At 42.0% G+C, this 27,979-nt stretch overlaps 1 protein-coding gene across 10 annotated transcripts; it reads left to right on the forward strand.

Annotated features, from left to right (window-relative positions):
- Nucleotides 1–15: 15 nt before the first annotated feature.
- Nucleotides 16–27,615, forward strand: Atg13 (Autophagy-related 13). Of its 10 annotated transcripts, none has more exons than XM_069334405.1 (10): nt 16–213; nt 6,053–6,090; nt 6,411–6,703; nt 7,924–8,142; nt 8,905–9,034; nt 15,180–15,372; nt 15,634–15,795; nt 19,384–19,621; nt 20,971–21,120; nt 23,963–27,615. In XM_069334405.1, exons 3-10 carry the CDS (start codon nt 6,464–6,466, stop codon nt 24,179–24,181), a joined length of 1,551 nt encoding a protein of 516 aa, XP_069190506.1. In that variant the 5' UTR covers nt 16–213; nt 6,053–6,090; nt 6,411–6,463; the 3' UTR covers nt 24,182–27,615. The 10 variants fall into 10 exon arrangements, with proteins under 10 accessions (XP_069190506.1, XP_069190509.1, XP_069190503.1 ...); XM_069334408.1 differs by having other exon boundaries at nt 6,411–6,697; nt 15,682–15,795; XM_069334402.1 differs by having other exon boundaries at nt 16–183; nt 6,053–6,210.
- The last annotated feature ends 364 nt before the right edge of the window (nt 27,616–27,979 follow it).

Raw genomic sequence — 27,979 nt, forward strand, 5'->3', positions numbered from 1 at the left:
CAGGAGAAGAAGCGACCAAATGGTAATGTAAACAAGAGTTGCTGGGATGTTGGTGGTGGACTGTTGCCGAAATTTTCTTCATTTTTGGCACTTCATCTCACTTTTTTATCCTTTGAGTATCTTCTAACAAGTACCAAGTGTCGTACCCGACGTTGGATACACTTAAAATGCCAATTTTAAGAGGTAAAAAGTTTTTTTCTGGTTAAAAGGCAGGTTGGTACTTTGTCACCCGTTGTATGTTAGTCACTTGTAGTTGTTTAAGGTTTATATTGTGCTCTTAGTTTACTTTTGGTCAATTCACAGTGTACATTTAAGTTTCTTTATGATATACGTTCTGTGCTGTTTTGGAAAGTGGGTCATATTGAAAAGTAAGCAAGTTCATAAAGGGTTAAAAAGATGTCGATTTGCGTCGTCGATAGTCTTCAAACAAATCTCGGCTGGATGCTTTGGTGACGGTGCTGCAGGTAGCTGCGTGGTTTTTCCTGCAGTGGTCAACCCCCTTACCCTCTCAAATGGGTGGTGGAGGTAGATTTCAATATCGTTTACTCTGTGTTTCAGCAGGCAGTGTTATCACTTCTTTAGAAGTCTGGCTAGTAATTGTCTGTATTGTCTTTCACACCATTTCCTCATCACATGTTGCCAGTGGCAGTAGGGGAGGTTTTTCCAGTTGCTTGGGGTGGCTGGCATTATCGTCCTATCCTTGAGTTGGGTGTTTTTGTGGAGTGGTTCCTTTCCCTCTTGTGTGCTTTGAGAGGCCAGTTTTTCTGCTTGCTGCTCCTCCTGGCTGAGGCATTTGTTATTGGGGTTCTTTGCAACTGCTTATTTGTGGCTCGTCCTTTTTCCAGTGTTGTGGGGTGAGGTAAAACAAATGCTCTGCCAGACTTGTGGCTTTGTTGATTAAACAGTTACAGTACAGTTACATCCTGCAACAAAAAACAAGCAATGTAATAAACAACACACACATATAGTCCAAGCATTGTCTATTCACAATAACAAGAAATAAATTATGGGAGCACACCTCCACAGACCTGTACTCATGCCAGACAAATCTGATCTGCCGGCCACCAAACAATAACAAACAAGCGATCATCCATCTGGCACAACTACAGCTCCACTCCGATATGATAGACACATTTTTACTACATTCACCTCTGCCTTGCATTTGACATAGTCTCGAAGATGCGTAGGGGTACTGTGCATCCTTCCTGATCGTTGAAGGGACTCCTGCAATATTGAAGGATCTAGCGTTCCAGTTGGTTCCTGCACACACCACTGTCTCGAGGGCGTGTTACTTCAAAGATAGGTACCCAAGTAGGTGTTTCTAGATGTCTAGGTAGGTGTTCGGGGCAAAGTAGTTCAGGATGAGGTGGTTCAGGACGAGGCGGGTTGGGGCTTACCCAATTTTTTGCAACGCTGGGTGTTGCTGTTGAAAGCCAAAGGTGGAGTCCAAACTCTCGCAGCCCTCTGTGGCCATGGGTGCAAGGTGTCTTAAGAATACAGTAGTAATTCTTCCATCTGGGAATTTGACATGGGCATATTCGAGATTTATGTCTACGAGCTCAACCTCATCAACTAGGGGATCATATTTGCTTTGCCACACCTGACATTGTAGGAGGACAGGGCCTTTGCAAGCAAGCCACATAGGCAATGTTCGCCCTGACGTAGACCTTCTAGAATGTTGGAAGAATCGTTCATGTAGTGTACAGTTTGTAGAGGTGTATAATAATGATCGACTAGAGTGGAGAGCATCAGGAAGAACAACTTCCCATTGGGATACATCTAAGGTTCTCGTCCTAAGAGCTAGCAGCACTGTCTTCCAAATAATCCCATTGTACTTCTCAGCCTAGCCATTTCCTCTTGGGTTGTAAGGGGTCATACGGCTAGTTGCTATCTCCTTTTTTTAGTAGAAAATCTTCAGCCTTCTAAAAAACCTTCAACTCCTCAGACATACAGGAGGTTCCCCTCTCAGGGTGTATATACGAAAGATTGCGAACGACTGCACCAGGCACTGAATTACTGCATCAGTAGTCATATCCGAGCATGGGAATACAAAGGGGAATTGGGAGAATTCATCTACAACAGTCAGTATATATTTATTCCTTGATTGTGGAGGAAAAGGTCCTTTAAAATCTATGTTGAGTCTTTCAAATGGCTGAGTAGCTTTAATCAAATGCCCGGAGTCAAACTTGCAAAACTGAGCTTTAAGTTCAGAGCATGCAGAGCAAGAATTCATCGTCGTCTTCACTTCCTCTACAGAATAAACTGCCCGAAACACTTTGCGTAATAGTGGCTTTAGGCATTGTATGTACTAGCTCTATCTATAAATTCATCAATATTTGTATCACACCCTGTATGTATGTACTTTACCTGAATAAAATTTTTAATTTTAATTTGAATAAGGCAGATTTTGACATTGGACAAAATGAGCCATACGAGACAGATTTCCATGTAATTCCTTAATTTCATTCACACTGGTGGCACCACATACTTGTGAGAATGCATCTACGGGTATGTTCTTTTTACCTGGGCGATATACAATGTCATAGTGGTAACAAGAGAGTTTGACTCGCAATCTAGCTATTTTATCATTTTTAAACTTTTTAACCCCTGCACTGCGCAACTGTTTTAGGCGAAAACGTCATAGTGCAATTGTTAAGGACATATTTTTGTTGTTTTTATAAATGTTCAGGTAAAGTTATTGTCAAAAAGTTTCCAAACTCATCTATTTTCATTTCAAAATACAAAAAGTTATGAAAACGTTAAAAAACATTAAAATATTGCCTAATTAAAAAAAAATAGCATAACTCTCAGAACGACTTTTGTTGGCTGGCGCAGTTAAGGGGTTAATCTTACCAGCTGATTTAGAGTTAAACATAAAAGCAACACTACACTGGTCAGTAACAAGCCGCAAATGGCGTCCAATGAGATAATGTCGCCACTTCCTTTGAGCTTCAACAATGACATAAGCTTCCTTCTCCAGTGATGAGTGCCTCAGTTACTATTTGAAAGCGTTCGAGGGAAGAAAGTTACTGGTTGTTCATTCTGGGTTAAGGTAGCAGCAATGGCATGATCTGAAGCATCAGTTTCCACAGCAAAAGGAGCTGCTGGGGAGATTGCTCGAACTATGGCTTCAGCAATGTCTCGTTTCAATCCTTCCAATGCTTTTGCAGTGGCAACAGATAAGGGAAAACCATTTGCATGAGAGAGGGGACAAATCTTCTCAGAAAAACCTAGCACCCAGTGGGAGTAATGTGCAAGCATTCCCATCGTTCTGCATAAAGAACCTGTGTTGTTTGGTAGTGGAAGTTTTAACAGTGGCTCGAGACATTTCGGGTCAGGTCTAATTTCTTCTTCTTGTGTAAGATATCCCAATAGCTTTATAGACCGGAGTTAAAAGCTACATTTTTCAATTCAGAGTCAGGTTATACCCTTTTGCAACGTCCATAGTGTTCAGATTTTTGTCATGGTCTTCTGCAGAATCTCCACACACACACACACACACAGACATCATCTACATAAGAAAAGGTACCCCTCTACTTCTTTCTTGAGGATGCCATCAATTACTCTTTGAAAACTGGCCCACTCCATTAGTGACCCCGAAAGGGATACGATTAAATTCAAATAGCTTTCCACAGGCTTCGAAGGCTGTATAAGTTTTTTCTTCCTCGTTTAGACCCATTTCATGGTAAGCACTTCTCAAGTTTAGCATGCTGTGTACTTTAATCTAGCAACATTATTCACAATCTCATCTATATATGGTAAGGGATAGGCATCCAGCTCCATGAAACGGTTAATTGTTTGTGAATAATCTACTACCATTATTTTCTTGTGATTTTCTCCTTGAGTTACTAATACCTGGGCTCTCCATGGAGAATTACTTGGTCAAATTATCTCTTCACATGGCAGCCGTGCAGGCTCAGCTTCAATAAACATCTTGTCAGCCACAGAATAGCATCTGGATTTTACAGCTATCGGCTTGCAGTCTGGGGCTAAATTACTAAAGTGGGATGGAGCTGGCACTTTGACGGCAGCTAATCCACATATTCTAAGGGGAGGTCTTTCTCATCCAAAAGCCATCTCGAGCATGAAATGATTTTGTTAAAATTTATGACCCAAAATCACATCGGCACACAAATCAGGTAACACTTTGAGATTCACACCATGGTAGTCCCAGCTAAAGTAGCAAGCATAGCAGCTGAATGTTGAAGCACTGTTAGTCTGTTTCAGAGATCAGCAGACCTGTGCATAATGACCCTTTTTCTTGCAATTCATACACAGAGCCTGTCTAGCTGGACATTGACTGCGAGGATGTCGAGTTTAACCACAAAAGAAACACCTTAAAACACTAGTTATAGCGGCAGAAAATGTTTCAACTTTTTTTCTACACTTTCTTGTCCTACTGAGCCCTCCAGGTCTAATGAGTGTGTCACAGCAGTGTTTGTAGCCCCTGGCTGAACATAACAGGCAGAAAGTTTTTGTGTCATTTCTAGAGTGTGAGCCTAGTCAAAGGCTGACTGTAAGTCTAAAGTTTTATTTTCAAGTAAGAGTTACCTTATTATGGCAGAACCCAGCCCATTAAGGAAAGCATCTCTCACATAGTTATCACAAGCTTCTGCAGCAGTCACTGCTTTGAACTGATAATCTTTAGCTAATAATTTCAATGCCTGAAGAATCTGGTCAAGTGACTCACCGGGTTCTTGGCATCGTGTTGCAAGCACGTACCTTTTGAATACTTCATTCATGGGCTTCACAAACAGTTCTGTTAGGGATTTTTCAGCTGCATCATACGTAGTGCAGTCAGCTATATAGTCAAACACAATTGGACCAGCATAGTTTATCAGCAGACCCAGCTTGTCCACGGTGGGAGTAGTTTGTTGTACTGCTAGAGAGGGAAGTTTTTGAATATCTTGAACCAGTGATGCCATTCTGGTGCGTCGAAGCTAATTAATTGTTTAATAATTGTAAACAAAGCCGTCAAAGATTCAGAAAAGATGTACAGGTTCGTAAGTGCTTGCGTAACTGCTTCGTGAATCTGGCCCCTGCTTGATACCTGCTTGATGGTGTTCTGGGAGTTCTTCTCTTGCTTAAGCAGGCTTTCCTGCAGGGAGTCACGCCAGGTGTTTGGACATTATATGCATGTATACCTGCAGGGAATTCTATTGCAAACACAATGATACCAAAATGAACGACGTAGCACAAGAATTAAGGTGAGAAAACTGAAACGAGTATACACATTTTACTGATTTTGTGCGCTCACGGGTAACTTTTGCCGACTTTAGGCTTTGCGGTGGGGAGTCACACTGGGCTTTTGGACATTATATGCATATACACCTGTAGGGAATTCTATTGCGAACACAACGATACCAATACGAACGATGTAGCACGAGAATTAAGGTGAGAAAACTGAAACGAGTGTGCACATTTTCGTGTCACCGCACCCTCGCTCGCATCACCAGGAGTAGTTCGTGCATACGCGCGGAGCGCACGCCCGGGGCGCGAAAGTGTTAATACATCCCCAATTGTGATGTGCAGTATAAGGGTTAATGGCGATCATATCCCTGATTGTGATGCACAGTTGAAGAGTTAAATCTTGCATCCCACTGGCAGCATTCACCATACATACATTCCACTGTGGCTGCATACACCATATACAAACCACCATAGGAGTATTCACCATATCATACAACCCATTATGGGTGCGTACACAAGTTACAATACATCCCACTGTGGTAGCATATGCAGGTACCATATCATACATCCCTTCATAGGAGTACACACTATATCATACATCCCATCATGGAAGCACACACTATATCATACATCCCATCATGGAAGCACACACTATATCATACATCCCATCATGGAAGCACACACTATATCATACATCCCATCATGGAAGTACACACTATACACATCACACTGTGGTGACATACACCAATACATCTTACATGCAAAGGATTAGTTCACTGTCTTAACATTGGTGTAAGTTCTCTCTGTACATTCCTTTAAATATGCATACATTATCTAAAACCTGCTTTTGTTACTTTTTCAGATGGTGTATGCATTGATGAGCAGTAGCCGAAAGGAGAAGTAAGGAGGATGGTAGAAGTTTTTAGAGAGAACACACATTTGTAATAGTGGGGACTCTTGACTGTGGCTACCACTCACAGCAACAACAGTGCCGCCAGAGTTTCTAGCAGCAAGCCATTTGTAAATTTCTCCTGGGGACTCATTGACTTGAGATTGTTATCTTTTCCATGAATTGCCATTTGACCAACAGGAAGGTTTATGGCATCATTAACAGCAAGCATTCATTGTGTATTTATATAGTAATTTTGCATAATCTCAGTGTGGTGTTGTGGAAAACAGATCTTGAACTTGACACTAATATTATGTGAATTGTTTGACAGGCAAAATAGTGCAGCTGTAGGCTGAATGACCAGGAATTAAATGCGACAGATTTATGATTTTCTGCCGCTGCAAACGTGTGAATAAATACTTGGAATCTCCAAGTGGATATGAAGCGTACCACGTAGCCACAAACATGTCTGGCCGCCATCTGAGCTCCGAGGACCGACGGGAGCTGGCCCGACTAACTAAAATATTGACCCAAAAGATTGTACAAGTGGTTGTGCAGAGCAGACTTGGAGAGAAGGCCCTCACAAAGTCGAAGGCACCAGCACAAGGATCAGAATGGGTTTGTGTGTGTGTTGTCCTCTGAATTTTACATTAATGATAATTTGCTGTGTGTGTGATGAACTAAAGAGGAGAATAAAACAGCAATGTTTAATTATGTTTTATCATAGTCATTGTAGGAAGGCTGCTTGTGAAGGAAGTTACTACATTTGTCGTCCCCTCCACATGTCTTGTACTTCCTGTCCCCTTGTTCCACACCTCCCTCATCTCTTCTTCCACATCACCACCTATTCCTCGCTCCACACCTGGAACACCACCCCTCGCTCCACACAATTATCTGCAACACCTTCTGCCCCTTGATGCACACCTCCCTAAGTCTCTCCCTCCATGTGTCTTCTTGAGGAGGTATGTTGAGCACTTGTGCCACATGCGTCTAAATTATTATAATTGATGACTGTACAGTTAGGTTTGTCTTTTTATTTTATAGCAACATCCAGAGAAATGCCAAATCTTGATAATTATAGAGACTTATAAGTTGAACTAAATTCTTATACATTTTGATAGTGAAAACATCAATGATGTAAGCCACATCGACAGGTAAACCCCTACAGTATACTGTATGTCACCTGACGTAAGTTGCACTCTAAGGGTCAATGTATTGTTGACTGATATTATGCTTACACTGTTAATGTACCATAGTCAAATATTATACTCACACCAGTCTTATGCACTGTTACAGTAACAGTACAATTGCTTAGATTAGTGTGGGACATTCTAATCCTTCTGTAATCGTAAAGTTGATATTAGATGAAGGTATGGAGCTAGCTTCATTCAATTGTGTTCTGTGTATCTCCACTTGTGGAATAAATATTGTATACATGAAAACATGTACTGTATTGAGAATATGTACTGTATATCAAAATATAATGCTAATACTGTACAGTAATCCTATTCAAAATTTAGTTTTATAATTTAATTCCTGTATTGAATACAGTTCTGATGTGTTTTAGAGTTCTTACAAATTAAATTTTTAATTCTAATCTATAATGAAACATCAATCAAGGACAATTTGTAATAGATCATTTTTGATATACTGTAGTGGAGAGTTTCTTCAGGATCTAATGTAGCATTTCAGTGACTGAATCATCATGTGTAATAAGGGCGTTTCCTTGACTTGTCTCTCTCTCAACAGTTTGTTCAGAGTTATCCTTCATTCATCAGATAGGATACAACAGTGTAATGTGAAACCAAAAGATGAAAATGTGTTAATTTTTTATTTCTTGGCAGTTTAATTTGGGCATTGAGGACATTCACGAGATACAGCAAGAGACGAAAAGAGGGTTGGGAGGTCATCTACCGGATGTTGGGAAACCACTCGTGGTGGAGATTCTCCTTCGGACTCCAGAATCAGACAGCTTGGTCCTGGAACTCTGGACCCTTAGGATCTTGGATGCTTGTGACACGTCACCTGCCAGGATAAATCCAACGATATACAATCGAATGACGGTAGGAATTGAATATTTGTGTAGATAATTATTTTCCTTCAGATCAGATGACTTGGTAATTGAACTGTATTAATAACAGAAATGAAGTACATTGCACTAACAATGTAGTGCTTCCTTTACAGCCTCAAGTCTTGCATAATGTAAGTTAGTACTGAACAGTATTGTAGTTAGTAGTAAGAGAGGATATGATGTAATTTTATGGTATTTAAAGTTCCTCTTTTAGCCTAAGGATAGTAAATAGACCAAGAATGTTCCATCTCCTAGAGTTAAACTCTGTGGTGGTGTTGTACCACAAAGCCCTATGCCCTCCAGTTGGATTGTACTTGTTGGAGAATCAAACTACAGTATTAGAAAGACTATTTGTTAAGGCTGTCAGACTTTATATTAATAAATATTAATTACAGAATTTATTATATAATACCATTACAATGATATTGTCACTTAAAAGTTATTCAAACATTTATAAATTGATTTATTTTATTAAGATCTCTACTAATTATGACATATAACTGCTATACTCAAATTTGGTAATTTCAACATTGTCCAGCTGATATCTAGCAACACTTCAGTATTATTAATTCTTTGGCTCAGAACCCTCCATTTGTCATCATTAAACTGCATCTGAGTCTTTGTTCATTTTAAGAGCCTATACAGTATAAGATGTCATGAAAGAATTTTGATATTGTCTTTTGAATTTAGTTACTGCCCTATTATAGTTTGTTGCAGTCATAGAGAATATTTGGCAGCTTCTACCATTTGACAGGTGCTACTCAAGTCTCTGCTGGCTGTGACGCGCATCACTCCCGCATACAAACTGGCCTTCAGACAGGGGCCTGATTCATTCATCATCTGTTACCGTGTTTATCTCGGCGACCCCAACTATGACTGTCTCGGTGAGTATCCCTGCATACACTACTGATTAGGATATGCTAACATACAAAAAGTTCAGAAATAACTGATTCTATTTAAATCATTGACAGTCTTTATTATACAGTAGTAGGTTTTGTTTTATTTAAATAGATATTGTATGGGCAAAATCAACAATTAACCTTTTCTGCTGCTCTTGTTTTAAAGCAGACACCTGATGGAATTACTTAAATAACAAATACAATTGTAGGCTATGAATAGCGTCAGTAAAAAAATATGGACATATTGTAACGCTCCAAAATGTAGTTATCATCACTTGTTGATTCCCATGGCCATTACAATTATCATCATACATTATGTTGCACAGTCAACAGGTTACTTGGAGGGTCAGCAGGTTGCTTGCAGAGTCAGCAGGTTGCTTGCAGAATCAGCAGGTTGCTTGCAGGGTCAGTGGGTTTCTTGTAGAGTCAGCAGGTTGCTTGCAGGGTCAGCAGGTTGCTTGTAAAGTCAGCAGGGTGCTTGCAGGGTCAGCAGGTTGCTTGCAGAGTCAGCACATTGCTTGCAGGGTCAGCAGGTTGCTTGCAGGATCAGCAGGTTGCTTGCAGGATCAGCAGGTTGCTTGCAGGGTCAGCAGGTTGCTTGCAAGGTCAGCAGGTTGCTTGCATGGTCAGCAGGTTGCTTGCATGATCAGCAGGTTGCTTGCAGGGTCAGCTGGTTGTTTGCATGGTCAGCAGGTTGCTTGCATGGTCAGCAGTTTGCTTGCAGGGTCAGCAGGTTGCTTGCAGAGTCAACAGGTTGCTTGCAGAGTTAGCAGGTTGGTTGCAGAGTCAGCAGGCTGCTTGCAGGGTCAGCAGGTTGCTTGCATGATCAGCAGGTTGCCTGCAGGGTCAGCAGGTTGCTTGCAGAGTCAACAGGTTGCTTGCAGAGTCAGCAGGTTGCTTGCAGAGTCAGCAGGTTGCTTGGAGAGCCAGTAGGTTGCTTGCAGGATTAGCAGGTGCTTGCAGGGTCAGCAGATTGCTTGCAGGGTCAGTAAGTTGCTTGCAGAGTCAGCAGGTTGCTTGCAGATTCAGAGGGTTGCTTGCAGAGTCAGCAGGTTGCTTGCAGAGTCAGCAGGTTGCTTGCAAGGTCAACAGGTTGCATGCAGAGTCAGCAGGTTGCTTGCAAGGTCAACAGGTTGCATGCAGAGTCAGCAGGTTGTGTGCAGGGTCAACAGGTTGCTTGCAGAGTCAGCAGGTTGCTTACAGAGTCAGCAGGTTGCTTGCAGAGTAAGCAGGTTGCTTGCAAAGTCAGCAGGTTGCTTGCAGGGTCAGCAGGTTGCTTGTAAAGTCAGCAGGGTGCTTGCAGGATCAGCAGGTTGGTTGCAGAGTCAGCACATTGCTTGCAGAGCCAGCAGGTTGCTTGCAGGGCCAGCAGGTTGCTTGCAGGGTCAGCAGGTGGCTTGTAGAGTAAGCAGGTTGCTTGGAAAGTCAGCAGGTTGCTTGCAGGGTCAGCAGGTTGCTTGTAAAGTCAGCAGGTTGCTTGCAGGGTCAGCAGGTTGCTTGCAGAGTAAGCAGGTTGCTTGCAAAGTCAGCAGGTTGCTTGCAGGGTCAGCAGGTTGCTTGTAAAGTCAGCAGGGTGCTTGCAGGATCAGCAGGTTGGTTGCAGAGTCAGCACATTGCTTTCAGGGTTAGCAGGTTGCTTGCCGGGTCAGCAGGTTGCTTGCACAGTCAGCACATTGCTTGTAGTGTCAGCTGGTTTCTTGCAGAGTCAGCAGGTTGCTTGCAGAGTCAGCAGGTTGCTTGCAGAGTCAGCAGGTTACTTGCAGAGTCAGCAGGTTGCTTGGAGAGCCAGTAGGTTGCTTGCAGGATTAGCAGGTTGCTTGCAGGGTCAGCAGGTTGCTTGCAGGGTCAGCAAGTTGCTTGCAGAGTCAGCAGGTTGCTTGCAGATTCAGAGGGTTGCTTGCAGAGTCAGCAGGTTGCTTGCAGAGTCAGCAGGTTGCTTGCAGAGTCAGCAGGTTACTTGCAGAGTCAGTAGGTTGCTTGCAGGGTCAGCAGGTTGTTTGCCGGGTCAGCAGGTTGCTTGCAGAGTCAGCACATTGCTTGCAGAGTCAGTAGGTTGCTTGCAGAGTCAGCAGGTTGCTTGCAGGGTCAGCAGGTTGCTTGTAGAGTCAGCATGTTGCTTGCAGAGTCAGTAGGTTGCTTGCAGAGTAAGCAGGTTTCTTGCATAGTCAGAAGGTTACTTGCAGAGTCAGCAGGTTGCTTGCAGAGTCAGCAGGTTGCTTGCAGAGTCAGCAGGTTGCTTGCAGAGTAAGCAGGTTGCTTGCAGAGTCAGCAGGTTGCTTGCAGAGTCAGCAGGTTGCTTGCAGAGTCAGCAGGTTGCTTGCAGAGTCAGAAGGTTACTTGCAGAGTCAGCAGGTTGCTTGCAGAGTCAGAAGGTTACTTGCAGAGTCAGCAGGTTGCTTGCAGAGTCAGAAGGTTACTTGCAGAGTCAGCAGGTTGCTTGCAGAGTCAGCAGGTTGCTTGCAGTCAGAAGGTTACTTGCAGGGTCAGTGGGTTGTTTGCAGAGTCAGCAGGTTCCTTGAAAAGTCAGCAGGTTGCTTGCAGGATCAGCAGGTTGCTTGCATGGTCAGCAGGTTGCTTGCAGGGTCAGCAGGTTACTTGCAGAGTCAACAGGTTGCTTGCAAGGTCAGCAGTTTGCTTGCAGGGTCAGCAGGTTGCTTGCAGAGTCAACAGGTTGCTTGCAGAGTTAGCAGGTTGGTTGCAGAGTCAGCAGGCTGCTTGCAGGGTCAGCAGGTTGCTTGCATGATCAGCAGGTTGCCTGCAGGGTCAGCAGGTTGCTTGCAGAGTCAACAGGTTGCTTGCAGAGTCAGCAGGCTGCTTGCAGAGTCAGCAGGTTGCTTGGAGAGCCAGTAGGTTGCTTGCAGGATTAGCAGGTGCTTGCAGGGTCAGCAGATTGCTTGCAGGGTCAGTAAGTTGCTTGCAGAGTCAGCAGGTTGCTTGCAGATTCAGAGGGTTGCTTGCAGAGTCAGCAGGTTGCTTGCAGAGTCAGCAGGTTGCTTGCAAGGTCAACAGGTTGCATGCAGAGTCAGCAGGTTGCTTGCAAGGTCAACAGGTTGCATGCAGAGTCAGCAGGTTGTGTGCAGGGTCAACAGGTTGCTTGCAGAGTCAGCAGGTTGCTTACAGAGTCAGCAGGTTGCTTGCAGAGTAAGCAGGTTGCTTGCAAAGTCAGCAGGTTGCTTGTAAAGTCAGCAGGGTGCTTGCAGGATCAGCAGGTTGGTTGCAGAGTCAGCACATTGCTTGCAGAGCCAGCAGGTTGCTTGCAGGGCCAGCAGGTTGCTTGCAGGGTCAGCAGGTGGCTTGTAGAGTAAGCAGGTTGCTTGGAAAGTCAGCAGGTTGCTTGCAGGGTCAGCAGGTTGCTTGTAAAGTCAGCAGGTTGCTTGCAGGGTCAGCAGGTTGCTTGCAGAGTAAGCAGGTTGCTTGCAAAGTCAGCAGGTTGCTTGCAGGGTCAGCAGGTTGCTTGTAAAGTCAGCAGGGTGCTTGCAGGATCAGCAGGTTGGTTGCAGAGTCAGCACATTGCTTGCAGGGTTAGCAGGTTGCTTGCCGGGTCAGCAGGTTGCTTGCACAGTCAGCACATTGCTTGTAGTGTCAGCTGGTTTCTTGCAGAGTCAGCAGGTTGCTTGCAGAGTCAGCAGGTTGCTTGCAGAGTCAGCAGGTTACTTGCAGAGTCAGCAGGTTGCTTGGAGAGCCAGTAGGTTGCTTGCAGGATTAGCAGGTTGCTTGCAGGGTCAGCAGGTTGCTTGCAGGGTCAGCAAGTTGCTTGCAGAGTCAGCAGGTTGCTTGCAGATTCAGAGGGTTGCTTGCAGAGTCAGCAGGTTGCTTGCAGAGTCAGCAGGTTGCTTGCAGAGTCAGAAGGTTACTTGCAGAGTCAGTAGGTTGCTTGCAGGGTCAGCAGGTTGTTTGCCGGGTCAGCAGGTTGCTTGCAGAGTCAGCACATTGCTTGCAGAGTCAGTAGGTTGCTTGCAGAGTCAGCAGGTTGCTTGCAGGGTCAGCAGGTTGCTTGTAGAGTCAGCATGTTGCTTGCAGAGTCAGTAGGTTGCTTGCAGAGTAAGCAGGTTTCTTGCATAGTCAGAAGGTTACTTGCAGAGTCAGCAGGTTGCTTGCAGAGTCAGCAGGTTGCTTGCAGAGTCAGCAGGTTGCTTGCAGAGTAAGCAGGTTGCTTGCAGAGTCAGCAGGTTGCTTGCAGAGTCAGCAGGTTGCTTGCAGAGTCAGCAGGTTGCTTGCAGAGTCAGAAGGTTACTTGCAGAGTCAGCAGGTTGCTTGCAGAGTCAGAAGGTTACTTGCAGAGTCAGCAGGTTGCTTGCAGAGTCAGAAGGTTACTTGCAGAGTCAGCAGGTTGCTTGCAGAGTCAGCAGGTTGCTTGCAGTCAGAAGGTTACTTGCAGGGTCAGTGGGTTGTTTGCAGAGTCAGCAGGTTCCTTGAAAAGTCAGCAGGTTGCTTGCAGGATCAGCAGGTTGCTTGCATGGTCAGCAGGTTGCTTGCAGGGTCAGCAGGTTACTTGCAGAGTCAACAGGTTGCTTGCAAGGTCAGCAGGTTGCTTGCATGGTCAGCAGGTTGCTTGGATGGTCAGCAGGTTGCTTGCAAGGTCAGCAGGTTGCTTGCAGGGTCAGCAGGTTGCTTGCAGAGTCAACAGGTTGCTTGCAAGGTCAGCAGGTTGCTTGCATGGTCAGCAGGTTGCTTGCATGGTCAGCAGGTTGCTTGCAGGGTCAGCAGGTTGCTTGCATGGTCAGCAGGTTGCTTGCATGGTCAGCAGGTTGCTTGCAGGGTCAGCAGGTTGCTTGCAGAGTCAACAGGTTGCTTGCAGAGTCAGCAGGTTGGTTGCAGAGTCTTGCAGGGTCCGTTCTGTAAGCTTTCTCGTGCATTTTTCCACCAACAGCCTGCTCATGCGCTGCATGAGCCATCCTGGTCTTTGGACCGGGTGCTCTCTTTTCTCTCGTCTCGGTTTCTTCTAGCCCCTTCGGTCCAAGATTGTTTATTAGAATGCTTTGTTTTTGTTGGCTTTGGCCTCTGGGGGTTGGGTCGTTGAACTTCATGCTCTCCTCCGACATGGGTTTCTGCTCTTTCAGGCCTGGTGGCTGTTTTATTTATTTGCAGCTGTGTCCTCCTTTTCTGGCACAGAATGAAACAGCTGGCTTCCCGGAGGAGTCCGTGGGTTATCGATGGTTGGTTGGTCAGGCCGGGGGTACATTATGTGTTGTGTCTGGTGGGGGTACCGGTACTTCTGTGGATGTGCTTTGGGTGGACCCTGTTTCCCTTGTTCCCTGTTCCAGGGCTCGGGTCTGCTCTCAGGTTGTCCGCAGAGTTATTAAGTCGAGCCAGCCTGCAGTCTACCCTCGTGCCCATGATGTTCGAAAGTTTGCAGCTCTCGCTGCAGTCTTTGGTAACATGTCTTGGGTTGACATTTGGGCACGGGGGTTTTGGTGTTCGGACAGGGTCCTGACCACCTGTTATTTGGTTAATGTTCCGGGTCCTCAGTGACCCTGTATGGCTTTGGGGCACCTGTCGCAGCCAGCTGTCTCGTCTCCGTCCTGAGGGACGTGGTGTGATTGCTTCCCATGGGTAAGTCCCTGTTTTACTTATATGTGGGTACCAAGCTTCAGGGAGCCAATGGGGCTCCCAACAGAAAACTAGTGTTGAATGTAATAAAACGTCATTTTCCGGGTGAGCCCCGGAAGCTCCCTGACACACACCCTCCCTTCGGTCGGTGGTTTTTCCTTTCGTTTGCTCCGTCTCCGAACTGGGGGTGAGCAGGGCCTCCCCCTCTCCCCGCCTCGAAAATAGTGTTTCATTACATTTAACGCTAGGTTTTTACAGGACTGACATTGACCGAACCACTTTGGAACTGGACAGTAGAACACTGGTCTCACTTCTTTTAAGTTGGAGTTCATTCCATGACTGTGCAAGTAGTTGAGCACTGTTCCTTTCCTCAGTCCTATCCCAAGTCTTTATCCTCATATTCCTTCCAAGTTCTATATAGTCATAAAAGTTGAGCACTCTGATAATAACTTTAGCACTCTCTGATAATAACCTTGGATCAGTATCATTCTACAGGACAGGTTGAACCAGTGTCAGCTGAATGCAAGAGATTAGGAAATCGACACAATCTTTTTTTATCATTGTTTATTAATTTTCTCAGGGGAGAACCAGGTCCAGGCACGTCTTGGTCAGGTGACGACTCCAGAGTCAACGCTGCTCCTGTGTGTGAGTTATAGAACTCAGATCACCCTTGCACCACCCAATCGCAGTCCAGCGCATGATACTATTATGCTCAAAAGCGATCACTTCAAGCCGGAAGTCTCGCCACGCCACTGCCGCCGCGGTGCTGACAGGTGGGTAGTGTTGGTTGTGTATAAGGTAATGTGTGGTGCTGACAGGTGGGTGATGATAATATACAGGGCAGGGTGTGATACTGACAGGTAAGTGATGGTGGTCAGGTACAGGGCAGTGTATGGTGCTGACAGGTGGGGTCAGCACCATACACCATACTTACCACTTCATGGTAAGCCTGTTTTATCCATTCCCTCAGAAAAGTCTTTCTTGGCTATGTATAGTTTCCATGGCTTCTTTTGAAAAGAGGTTTTGCAGTCTAGGTCAGAGGTGGTTGTGGTGGCTAAACCCGAGACTCATATGTGCTGCAGAGGAAATGAGAGCAGTGAGGCCACGCAGGCGTCGGATGACAGCCAGGATGCTGCCCGTCTCTTTACTGCATCTCCTCTTGATCAACCGTCCACACCTCGTTCCAGAACTAGCAGGTACTTAGTTTTGTTTTGCTTCATACATTGTTCCAGAGCAGGCAGTCCAGGTAACGGAGTGCCATATTATTGCAGATATTTCCTGAGCCAGTAGTTGTAGGTTTCCAAGTATCATTCTGTTAAAAACAGTTGTTCCTTTAAGTACTGTATCATAATGTTGTAGAACCTGCAATTATAGGTCCAAAACTACTGTAGAATGATTACAAATTATTCTAGAATCAGCATCTAATAAGGAATTCACATGTTTTGTTAACAGCTACTTGTGTTTAAACAAATTGTTGCCATTCTATCCCATTTGTGTTCACATTACATCATCATTGTTTACACGAATGATTACATTGTTTACAATATAATGTTTACATTGCATTACATTATCATCATTTCCCTCACATAATTTGAGAGGCCTGCATAATTATTGTATTCCATCTTTCTTCTGTCTTACATCACTTAAACCCTCAAGAAGTAGATATAATGGCATTGGAGATTTGCAGTCAGAACAATACCCTAACAATCATCACTGTATACAGTCCACCAGCAAGTTATATATGGTCTAAGCAGGAGCTTGATGACAAAAAGAGAGGGCCTTATAATGATCGTAAGAGAAATCATTGTAAAAGCAGATAAAGATAAATCACGATTGTTGATACTTGGTGACTTCAATTTAAAATTGATAAACTGGGAAGCCTATGAAGCAAAAACAAATTATATTTAGACTGGCCAATGCGCAAACCTATTCCTGGAATCCTTCATGTATCAATATGTAAAACAGCTCACACGAATGAGAGATGATGCTCCATCATTGCTGGATTTGGTATATACCAGGAAAGAAGAGGAGATATTTGACATTCAGTACCTTCTTTCTTTTGGTAAAAGTGACCATGTTCTGTTGGAAATTAAATATGCTTTGCGATATAATCTAGAAGAGAATGACAAAAGTGAAATAGTTGATAAACTTGATTTTAAGATAGGACACCATGGGGAACTTAGCAAATTCTTTAATAAATTTAATTGGAAAGACTTGTTGCTAGGCAAGGAAATTAATGAGATGTATGCCAAATTCTGTGAACTACATGTATATGATGAAGGTACACAAAAATATACCTGTACCAAGAGATACAGAACCAGAAAACAGGATTGGTTCAATAGAAATTGTGAAAGGGCCAGAGAGGAAAAGACAAGAAAATGGGTACATTATAGGAAGAGGCCTAACCCTCAAACATACCAGCACTACAAACAAACAAGAAACAAATATACAGCAGTGAGGAGAGAGGCAGATAGGAACTTTGAGAAAGGGGTAGCGGACAAATGTAAAACAGATCCAGGTCTTTTATGTAAATTCATTAAAAGCAAGCTGCATGTAAAGGATAACATACAGATATTGAGAATGGGGAACAGGTGCATCTGTTTATCCATCCATCCATCTATTCATCTATATATCCATTTATCCATCTGTGTCTATCCATCCATCCATCCATCTATCCATTTATCAATCCATCTACTCATCTATCCATCTATTTATCCCAATCCATCCTCCTGTTTAGATAGTGTTTTTTGTAATTCTGTGAACCATCATGCATAATAGACATAATGGACTGTTAGAGTGTAGAATTTGGTACTATTCACTTGTACATGATTTTTATTCCCCCAAAAAATAAAAATGAAGCTAAAACTAAATGTAATTATTGCTAGGCCTAGTATAGTACATATATGTACTATATTTGGCCTCAGGTGGCATGTATTAGCCCTAGGAAGGATAGGTTAGGTTTTTTGCAACATCAGTACAAACACTTTTCCAGTTTGTCAAATTCAATAGCATCAATTTCTACTTTCTAACTGCCTTCTACATCAATATATGTGCGATGGTCCTCATCATTACTATAAGTTCTTACTAAATAGAAGGATGGGCTGTTCCATCCATCTACCCATCTTCACACTCTCACATTTGTTAATTTTCTCAATATTAATGAATAATGATGTATACAGTACTATTACTATAAGAAAAACTTTTCTTTAAATGTTTGTTTTCAAAATATTTTCCTATGTAGCTGGCAGTCAGAGCAAAAAATTGTGGTTGGGGTGGGGGGGGGGGGGGTTCTGAATGTGACCCCGGTACGCTGTTCCCTTTGAAGTTCTGGCAGTCCCAACCAGCCTATGTTCATCCTGTACCCCAGACCATTCCCTCTGTCTATTTGGGTGAGCCTAGCTCCAAACATCTGGCCTGCAACTTTGGGCAGATATTCTCTCTTATAGGTATAGTTATACAGTATATTGTAATATATATTACAGGGGTACCTCAGTTTAAGAGTTTAATCCGTTCCAGGAGACAGCTCGTAATCCAAAAACTCATAAACCGAAGCTAATTTCCCTATAAGAAATAATGGGAAATGAATTAATCCGTTCCTGACTACCCAAAAACCTGACTTCAAACTAAATTTTAAACCTAATTCGTCTAAATCTACACTACAAAAGTATGTTCAAGTTATTACTTACCCTTTCTGATGACTGCTGTTGGTGTATGGAAGATGGTGAGGAGGAGGGAGGAGGAGAGGTGTTACTGTTTGGAAGGGGAGTCCCCTTCCATTATAACATCAGGCAGTGAGGACTTCACTGGTGTGCACTCTCTGGCATGTTTTGCCTGCATGCCATTAGTACCTGCTCGTGGCTCACTGCTTGCTTGTCTTACTAAGAATCTGTCTAAAGACACTTGTTTTTCGCTACATTTTAACACTTGTCTGTAGTAAGACATCACATTGTCATTTAAAAGGTCAATGCAACGGCCTGCTACAGCTTTATCTGGGCGAGTTTTTTCAACAAAACTTTGCAGTTCTTCCCATACTTCACACATTTTCTTAATGAAGAAGGGACATCCTCTACTGCCTGTACTCACAACTATTTTCTTAGGTTGAACCTTACCATTGGCTTTCTTGGGACCCATGGCGAGATATATATAATAACAACTTTTATGCTCAAATGGCCAAAAATCTGGCAAAAAAACTGTAAATCCTTGTCAAAAATTCAGGCAGGATAGTCACTGGGCACGAGGTACTGGTAAACTGAGGCGCGATCGCTGTGCCACCACACGCTAGTCGGCCTGTACGCGTATCAACACCCTCGTCTTCCGAGGCAACGCTCGTATTCCGATGTAAATTTTCTGAGCAAATCCTGCTCGTATTCCGAATAACTCGTATACAGGGACACTCGTATTCCGAGGTACCATTGTATTTCTAAAAATTCAGAATGGGAAAGTGCAGCAAAATGCAGAAATGGCAAATGTTTGTCACATGTCTAAGCTACAGTATTTACAGATTGCCTTGTTTTGACAGAAGTTGTAGGTCCAGAAAGCTGTGTGCATTTTTGGGCTGAGTATGTAACCTCATAAAATTTTACATTTTGTGTACATTTTCTTTGAAATAATCTTACATGAACAGAATAATTAATCTTTGGTGGTATTGGATATGAAGGAATACTTCTAAATTTATTATATTCATGCATGTACATTTCCTGGTGTGTAAACTTATGTAGTATGTAAAACTGAAACTTGAGTGGCACTGGGCATGGAAGATTACTTTTTGCATAAATACATTACAGTGACAGCAGCTGCCGAGGGTACATGCAGCAGCAGCAGCAGCAGCCGCCACCAGAGCGGAAAGTGTCAGTAGCCTTTGTTGATGCCAAGCCACCAAAGCCGGATGACTTTTTCCTGCCGGATATACCATTTTTTAACCTTCTTACCTCCACCATTGAAGTGCAGCATGAGAAGAAGGTAGAGAAGTTTGATGGGGCAGCTAATATACAGTCAAATGCAGCTCAGGAAAAGAATGCTCAGGTGAGGATGCTGTTTCCTCATTTAATATCACAAGATACAGTATTTCAAAGTACAGTACTGTACTGTATCATAAAAGTAAGGTCATGCCCTTTTATTAAACGCTTATGCTAAAAATTTAGTTTTTCATTATAATAATGATTTTTCTGTGGCTCCCTCCTCTGGCTCCCCGGAGCTATATATGATGTGTGTGTATATTAGACCGTGGCAACAGTCAATCGATGGAGTTCTTATCCTACTGGGGACCATGAGCCAGAATCTAGCTCCTCAGAGAGTCACGAGGAGCAATGGCCTATAGACACCTCCCCCCCCCCCATGTGGTTGGAAGCAGTCTGTGTCTGCCATCTGCCAGGTCAGGCATCCAGAAAGGTAGGAATCTCAAAATAAACTACAGTGGGTTAAACATTGCAAACCGAAAGCCGAACAAGCAAGCAGAACTCCCCAATCAGAAAACAAGCAAAGAAGCATGACGTCACCACAGTGGCCGTGCCACCGTCTGTGCAACTTCCCCCTCCCTAGGAGTGGGAAGGGGGGAGGGTCCCAGATCTCCAGTGCTGGTTATCCAACCTCAGTTCTGAGGCTGTTGTGTTGAGTGGCAGTCGATGGACTCTAGCTCCAATCTTCGAGCAATGCTGTGCCTTGTGGTGGTGTGCGAGCCAGGTGTTATTCCTGAAGTACTGGGGCTGCATGCACCAAGAATCACCTTCCCTAGGTGCCCTGTAAGTACTGCCCTTACAGTTTGGGGTTACCTTTGCTTGCCCTTGCAGTTTTGAGGTCTGGAACCCCCCTCCTCAGGAGGGAGGAGTTGCGCAGAAAACAGCGCGGCGGCTGTGGTGACATCATGCTTGTTTGCTTGTTTTCTGATTGGGGAGTTTTGCTTGCTCGTTTGGCTCTTGGTTTGCAATGTTTAACCCGCTGTAGTTTGTTTTGGGATTCCTACCTTTCTGGGTGCCTGACCTGGTAGATGGCAGACATAGACTGCTTCAACTACATGGGGGTGTCTATAGGCCATTGCTCCTCATGCCTCTCTGAGAGGGCCAGGTTCTGGCTGATGGTCCACGGTAGGCTAAGAACTCCATTGACTGACTGTTGCCACGGTCTGATATATTCACATCACCCCGGTATAGCTCCGGGAAGCTTCCGGGTCTTACCCAGAAAATGGCATTTCATTATATTCAACGCTGGTTTTTTGGAGTCCTTCAGTAGCTCCACGATGATACAATCTGGAGTCCATCCACTCTTTGGTAGACACACCAGGCCTCTGATGAAACATAAGTAAAAATACTGGAAACCATGACTAACCATAGTCAAATTAGAAAGTTCAATAGCTAAATATGTTTATTAACTTTCAGGAGAGAGTAGGGCCAGTGAGTGGGGCGACAACTGGTACAACTCAACATGAAGGCGGGGAGAAAGCCATCATGACAACCTCGGACGGTTCTCATAAGTCCAACACCTCTGCACATCTCAAGGAGGAGGCTGATTTTGTCATGGTTGAATTGGTATGCTTCTATTATCTGTTGTTCAATATATTTTTTCTCCATTCTACTCTCAAGATTTCAGTTCTGTATTACATATTTCCTATATGTATTCCTTTTCTTGCTATCTTTAATGATTAGGTTCTATAGCAAAACTGTGAGAGCATCTGTATCTTATCTTGCAGTTTTATAGGGTAGCAATACCCAAGGCAGGAAGAATTAAGAGAAGCTATTTCAATGGCTTTTACCAATTGCATTCCTGAGTGATACAAAGAAAATATTTTTTGTACAATTGTGAGGTTCCCAAACTTCTGGCCAAAGGACTGGTTTCAGTGGAATGGATCAAACAGGTATGGGTCTATGATCAGTTTTTTATCCATCTCACAGGCATTTATTTATCTCGCCTTGATAAAAAGAGAGAGATAAATAAGCCTGATCTTTTTTTGTGAATGTTAGGCCTAAGAGTTTATCCCCACACTGTGGATTTAAACAACACAAAATTTGAAGTATGCAGGATTTTATCTTGGTCTATGTTTTGAAATGTGATGAAATCTTACTTTATGCAGGCTCATTACAGTCTCAAAGTAAACCATTCCACCTGTCTAGTGGCCTGACCTAACATTGTTAGTATAGTGATACACTTCATATGAATTCTGCTGTTTCTGGGCTGTGCACCCAGGTGGTGCAGGGAGTGTGTAGGGTTTTTCTTGGCACTGTGTACCCAGCTTTCCATGTTCTGCATGCCTGGCTTTTTCCTGGGATGTTTACCTGTGATTTACCTGTAGTTGGTTCTGATAGTTCTATTCCCTAAGTTCAATCTGGAGTCAGGTTTGCCTTGTGATAGCTTGATTTTAAAAGTTACTGCTTGGAGAGGCCCATAAGCTCATATAACCATTACAACCCAGCTGATCTGGCACTTCCTGTGGGAACTTGTCCAATTATCTCTTGAAAACTACCACTTGTGTTCCAGCAATATTTCTTATATTTGGTGGAAAGAGGTTGAAGAGCTGTGTGCCTTTAATATTCATACATGGTTCTCAAGTTGTGTCTATGGCACCTCTACTCTTTACTGGGTCTATTCTGTATTTCCTACCATATCTTTTGCTCCATTAAGTTATTTTGTTGTGCATATTTGGGACCTGACCTTCCTGTATCTTCAGTATGTACAGTATTATGTGATATCTCTCTCATTTCTCCTTTTTAGAGTACATTTTGTGGGCTTTGAGATTTCCAGTAATTTAGGTTCTCTATTGTGTGTGTGTGTGCTATATATGTTCTGTAAACTCCTTCTATATCAGAAATGTCTCCTGCTTTGAAAGGGGAGGGGAGTACCGAGTAGTACTCTAATCAAGGCAGGAAAGCACAAGTTATTGGAGAAGTAGGAACATTGTGATGCAATATCTTCAGTCTGGCATGATCACTTTAGCTTCTGTTCCATTTCTTCAATTTTCCTGCTTTGATTACTTTGTCTTAGGTTATTTATACCTGCTTGAGTATTTCTGTTGTTCTTTTCCTTCCTCTGAAGGAAAAGAAGGAAGGAATCTTGTGTTTGCCTTCTAAGTTGGTCCCCTTTTACGATCTTCCGCATTAATGTTTTTCAAGTACAGCACTGTATACTTTACATGCTTCACCAGTCAATTACACTATTGTTTTGGAGTTTTGGCACTTGGGACTGTTTTCCAATGGATATTTGCTAGTTGTATGCTCATTTTTTCCCATTCAACTTTCTTATTGTTGAAAATGTATTTACTGAACAATCCTTCCCCCTTACAAATATTTTCTGGATATATTACTATGTTGGTTTGGACTTCAATGAGTTTGTGATCTGATTATGAAGTACAGTATCTGAGATTGTAATGTCCCTAATTAGTTTTTCACTGTTCTTGAAGATCAAATCAAGATTATTTTTTGTTCCAGAGTTGGCTGTTGTTATCTGCTGGTTGAATTAGAAAAAGTTTAGAGTTTAAGAAGCTCTCTAGCCTGTGTTTGGTTATTTCCAGGTTAATTTCCTTTTATGATGTTATTGTTTGTTATTCTTAATACTAAATTAGGTATATTGAAGTCTCAAAGGAAGATAATTTCCATCACCCAGTTTTAAAGATTATCGAGACAATTCTTGATTTTACTTCTCTGTTCTGCGACTTCCTCAACAATTGCATCTGGAGGCTTCTTTCTCATTTCCCTTTTACCTAAGTTTTGCATACATTTTTGGTCATGTTACAGTCTTCAGGTCTAGTATTTTAAATATACTGAATACATTGAACAACCCCACTCATCTTAATCTCATGATGATTACCTGCATATCCTTACTAATGAATTGAAATTCCAGACTAGGCGAGAGTAACAGAATTTTGTTAAGTACTCTGACGTGGGTACAACAAACCACAAAGAATTGCAGTACATTCAGTTTTGCAAAAAAGTCTTCATCAATATTACCCCCATTTTCCACTAGATAGGATAGATAATTAGGAACAGATTTTGAGAGATTCATCATCATACTCTTCCCCCTATTCCCAACATAGATTTTCAAAATGTAAAAAAAAAAAAAAAAAACAGTGCCGGAACAACCGTGGACATCTTCAAGAGGAAACTAGATTTATTCCTCCTAGGAGTGCCGGACCAACCGGGCTGTGGTGGGTATGTGGGCCTGCGTGCCGCTCCAAGCAACAGCCTGGTGGACCAAACTCTCACAAGTCGCGCCTGGCCTCGGGCCGGGCTTGGGGAGTAGAACAACTCCCAGAACCCCATCAACCAGGTATCAACCAGATAGATACTGTATGTTAAAATATCAAAGGACATTTAATAATATGTAAACTTCCAAGAAAAAAATACAATTTTTTTATCTTTTTTTCTTTTCTTTTTCTAGAAAACTCCATTTGTGGGGACATATGACACTGGCAATGACCTGGGAGCTTTCTACCGGGAGTGCCAGAGTGCTCCTCCCCTCCGAATGTTTGCTGACACCCCTGAAGATGAAATTAGTGGTCTGACAGAGCAGCTCTTGACCTTTGAGGCCAATATGGATGAATATGATGAATTGGTGAAATCTCTTCATTCTGAGAATAGTCCAAACAGCCCAGACTAGACTATATGTGAACATTAAGTTAATCTTAAATGGGATTTGAGTGTAAATGGTCATGCCAATTAACTAAGTGCTATATTGTATTTTATTAAATAATCATACCTTTTCCAAGATGGCTTCTCTGTTGTTTGTGGCTAGTAATAGGACTTATTTGATTAAATTTTCTTAAAAAAAAAACCTGTAAATTTCAACATCACATATCTTAAATTTAGTGTTTTTAGATAATGACTCGCAGTATTTACCCTAATCACGGCAGGGTGTGCTTACTGTTACGTTTTGTTTATGCATTTTATAAAACTCGGCTCAAAATCCAACCAGAAGTTTGTCCATTGCAGTTGACCATTTTACTGGTTACTGCAAGGTAGTCCATATATTATGAGAGTATTCTAATGAAGGGGGCGTTAAATTTGTTTTATTTTGGTGGGAGAGCCCAGACATGGAGTGGCTGATGTTTCTTGTTCCTCTCGATGTGTATGTTGTATATATTTAGATATGCACTGGTATGTCTCCCATGTACATGGTAAAGTATACAATATAAATATTTTACATGTCTCGTGCAAACTTATTTATTTAAATATATGTATATACTTGCAAGATGAACACAGCACTGTTTATAATGCCTGAACACATGTATATAGCACAGACTAAGCTATGTATACATGCACACACATCTGTATGCAGTCACACCTTCACACTTATAAATAGACCCAAGTGCATTTACATGCATGTTTGTGTTATCATGTATGTGTGCATGCATTAATATATAGTCAAACATACACTCATCCATCAATATCCACCCAAACACATTCACATATAGTTCATTTATATTATCTGATGCACATGTTTCCCTGTACCCCAAAACACTCCTGATACTTTGTCAGATTCACAAATGCCCATATACTATACTCCAAAACACACCTGCTTCTTCCTATCAGCTGCACATGTGTCCCTATACTCCAAAACACACCTGCTTCTTCCTATCAGCTGCACATGTGTCCCTATACTCCAAAACACACCTGCTTCTTCCTATCAGCTGCACATGTGTCCCTATACTCCAAAACCCACCTGGTCCTTCATATGAGATGCACATGTCTCTATAAACCCAAAACACATCTACTCCTGAGTGCATAACCATGACCCAGCAATGCTCATATTTCACTAATATTTAAGATTTATCATTATGGCTTACTGCACACGAGTATGTAATAACGTTTTTTAATTTAAAGATTTTATGGTAACTCTGAACTGAATGGAAATGGGATAGTTTCAGACTTGACATGGAAAGTTTTGGGACTTATTACAGGAAGGTTTAGGACTTACTATAGAAAGGTTTGGAACTTATTACAGGAAAGTTTGGGACTTATGGGAAGGTTTGGGATTCATCCTGGGAAAGTTGTGGTTACTGTAAACAAAACTGGTACAGTAATCTTATTTACTCAGTATACTATTTGTGTTAATTGCAAAGGTTCTTAGTTTAAAAGCAAATAGCCAATGTTTTTTGACTGTAAGAAAGATAAATTTTGTGTTTTAATTATCTAATACTAATTATATAAGTCATTGTCTTTGATGAGAAAAATTAACTGTGTATGAAGCATGTAATTATACTGTTCAGTACATAATATAGGCCAAAGTAAGGGAAACAATGTAAAACCACTGTATTAGTACTGAGATGTTAAAACTTAATTCACAAGGAAGACAAGAGAATTATCAGGTGGCAACTCCAGCAAGAGAGCTATTAGACTGCTCCACCTGTGAGAGTGCCAAGATGTGGCGGCTCCCACAAGAAAATGAGCAGATAGCAGCTCCAGTGAGAGCTGTAAGAAGCAGCTACTCCAGTGAGTGTGTCGAGGGTTGGTGGCTCCAGTGAGAGCTGTAAGAAGCAGCTGCTTCAGTGAGGAGAGCCAAAGGGTGGTGCCTCCAATTTGTTTGCAATAAGTATTAATTAATAGATAGCCTGTAACCCATTAATTAAAAACAACAATTATTTTTTAGCTGGCAAAACTGTTAAATGAAGTCTTCAGCACATCACCTACATTTACTGGGATAGTGTGAAGACATATAAAACAAATTAATATTAGTGATTACTAAGGAACAGATGATATTATTTTGTAAACCATACATCAGTGTCAAATATTCTATAGGAACCAAGTGATTTCTTAATCTGCTTGTCCATTATTTTCCTAACAGGAAGAGTGTCTGCTTGTGTTGCAGCTAGCCTTAGCACGGGTCAGAAAGAGATAATAATTTGCAGACATGAAGATGATGGAGACTGCAAGTGAGACATTATTTGCTCTGTCAGACTGCTGTTTGAAGGTGGTGTTTAGTGAATTGTGATAAACAGCAGCAGAAAAAACTTACAATTAAGCATTGTAAAAGCAGTTGATTCTTTCATCTGTATGGAAAATTACCTTAGGATGATGCTTTTGGCAGTTGAGGGGGAGATTCCGCATGATCTGTTTGTCTCGCAATGATACTAGAAGTTTGCAACATGAGGTATGTTATTGGAAGAGCTTCCTAATAGCCTGTCCTCCCAGTGATACTTGTATTGTAAGCTATGTGTTCATTCATGTGGGTCCTCACTTCATCCTCAAATTCTGTCCCTCCATTTGTATTTTCGTTCTTGCATCATTGGCCAGTCATTTTGGATAGCTGCAACATATGCCACATTGCTGTACTACTGTGATGCTTGCTTATATTTTTTTACTGCTATTAATAGGTCATATTTTGCTTTAACAGAGAACAATAGATGTTAGAAATAAATAGGTGGACAGCAGTCAGATTTTTTAGTAGTTTTATTGTAGGTACTTAAGGCCATCTTATCTATTGAATCAAGTGATTGTCACCTGATCCAAAGATTATTTGGAAACTGGTAACTCACTTCGCTCACTATTTAAAAAGAAACATCAGTTCTATTTACCTTAAGAGCTGTTAGTTTCATACAAAAAAAGGAGTTACCCCATGAGTTACCCTCATTTTACCCATAATTCATTTATATTATAATCAAATGGGCTATGCTTCCAAAAATCATAGTCTTCTTTAGCTGTCATCATGCCTGGTAACAATTGCCCAGGTTGGAATCTGGGTATTTTTATATTATGCTGCAAACCAGGCAGATGATAGAGAGGCAATTTGTCCATCTTTTCTTCTCTCCTGTGCCATTGAAGACTCATGCATTGTGGTATCAGATAGCATAATCTTATGTTGGTACCTTTTGGACTTTACATTATGTTAATGAAAAAATAAATATTAGTAATTATGCATAATTGGTATAGAGTCTTGTGCTAATGAGTGTATTGCTATTGTTGTGTTGCACTGGAAATATGTAAGACTGAGAAAATGACAATTATTCTTGAATTCCTTTATTTAGAATAATTGAGCTATTAATGTGAATCCTTTATCCAATTAAGTCCTTTAATTAAAAATATTAATGATTTTAATACTTTTCTTATTATCCAGTATAAAGGTAAATGTATATACAGAAAAAGATACTATGGTGAGTTTTATACAATGTAAAGGTCTTAAACAAGGCTTACACAATTTTTATCAAATACTTGGAAAATGTTATGCTTTATAATACTAGCAATAGTTATGTAATGCTTGCAAATACTGGATCAGGATAGTATTAAGTGGTGTGTTGAACTGTATTGTCTCAGCAAGTGTTCCTGCCATGCAGGAATATGACAAAGCTGTAGCCAATATGTCAAAAGCCAAGTAGATATAAGGTATGAGGTGCAAATATTAGATGAGGTCCAAAGAGAGAGCAAGTAAAACAAAATTTAAACACATTTCAGTGGAATAATG

Source organism: Procambarus clarkii, chromosome 31 (genome assembly GCF_040958095.1).
Source record: "Procambarus clarkii isolate CNS0578487 chromosome 31, FALCON_Pclarkii_2.0, whole genome shotgun sequence".
Taxonomy (NCBI): domain Eukaryota; kingdom Metazoa; phylum Arthropoda; class Malacostraca; order Decapoda; family Cambaridae; genus Procambarus; species Procambarus clarkii.

What these genes read in the sequence shown, in the direction of transcription:
- Atg13 (XM_069334405.1), top strand. Translation starts at nt 6,464, where the DNA reads ATGATTTTCTGCCGCTGCAAACGTGTGAATAAATACTTGGAATCTCCA. An exon ending in CGATATACAATCGAATGACG is followed by an intron (nt 8,143 to 8,904) that starts GTAGGAATTGAA and finishes ACCATTTGACAG; the next exon opens with GTGCTACTCAAGTCTCTGCT. An exon ending in CCCCAACTATGACTGTCTCG is followed by an intron (nt 9,035 to 15,179) that starts GTGAGTATCCCT and finishes TAATTTTCTCAG; the next exon opens with GGGAGAACCAGGTCCAGGCA.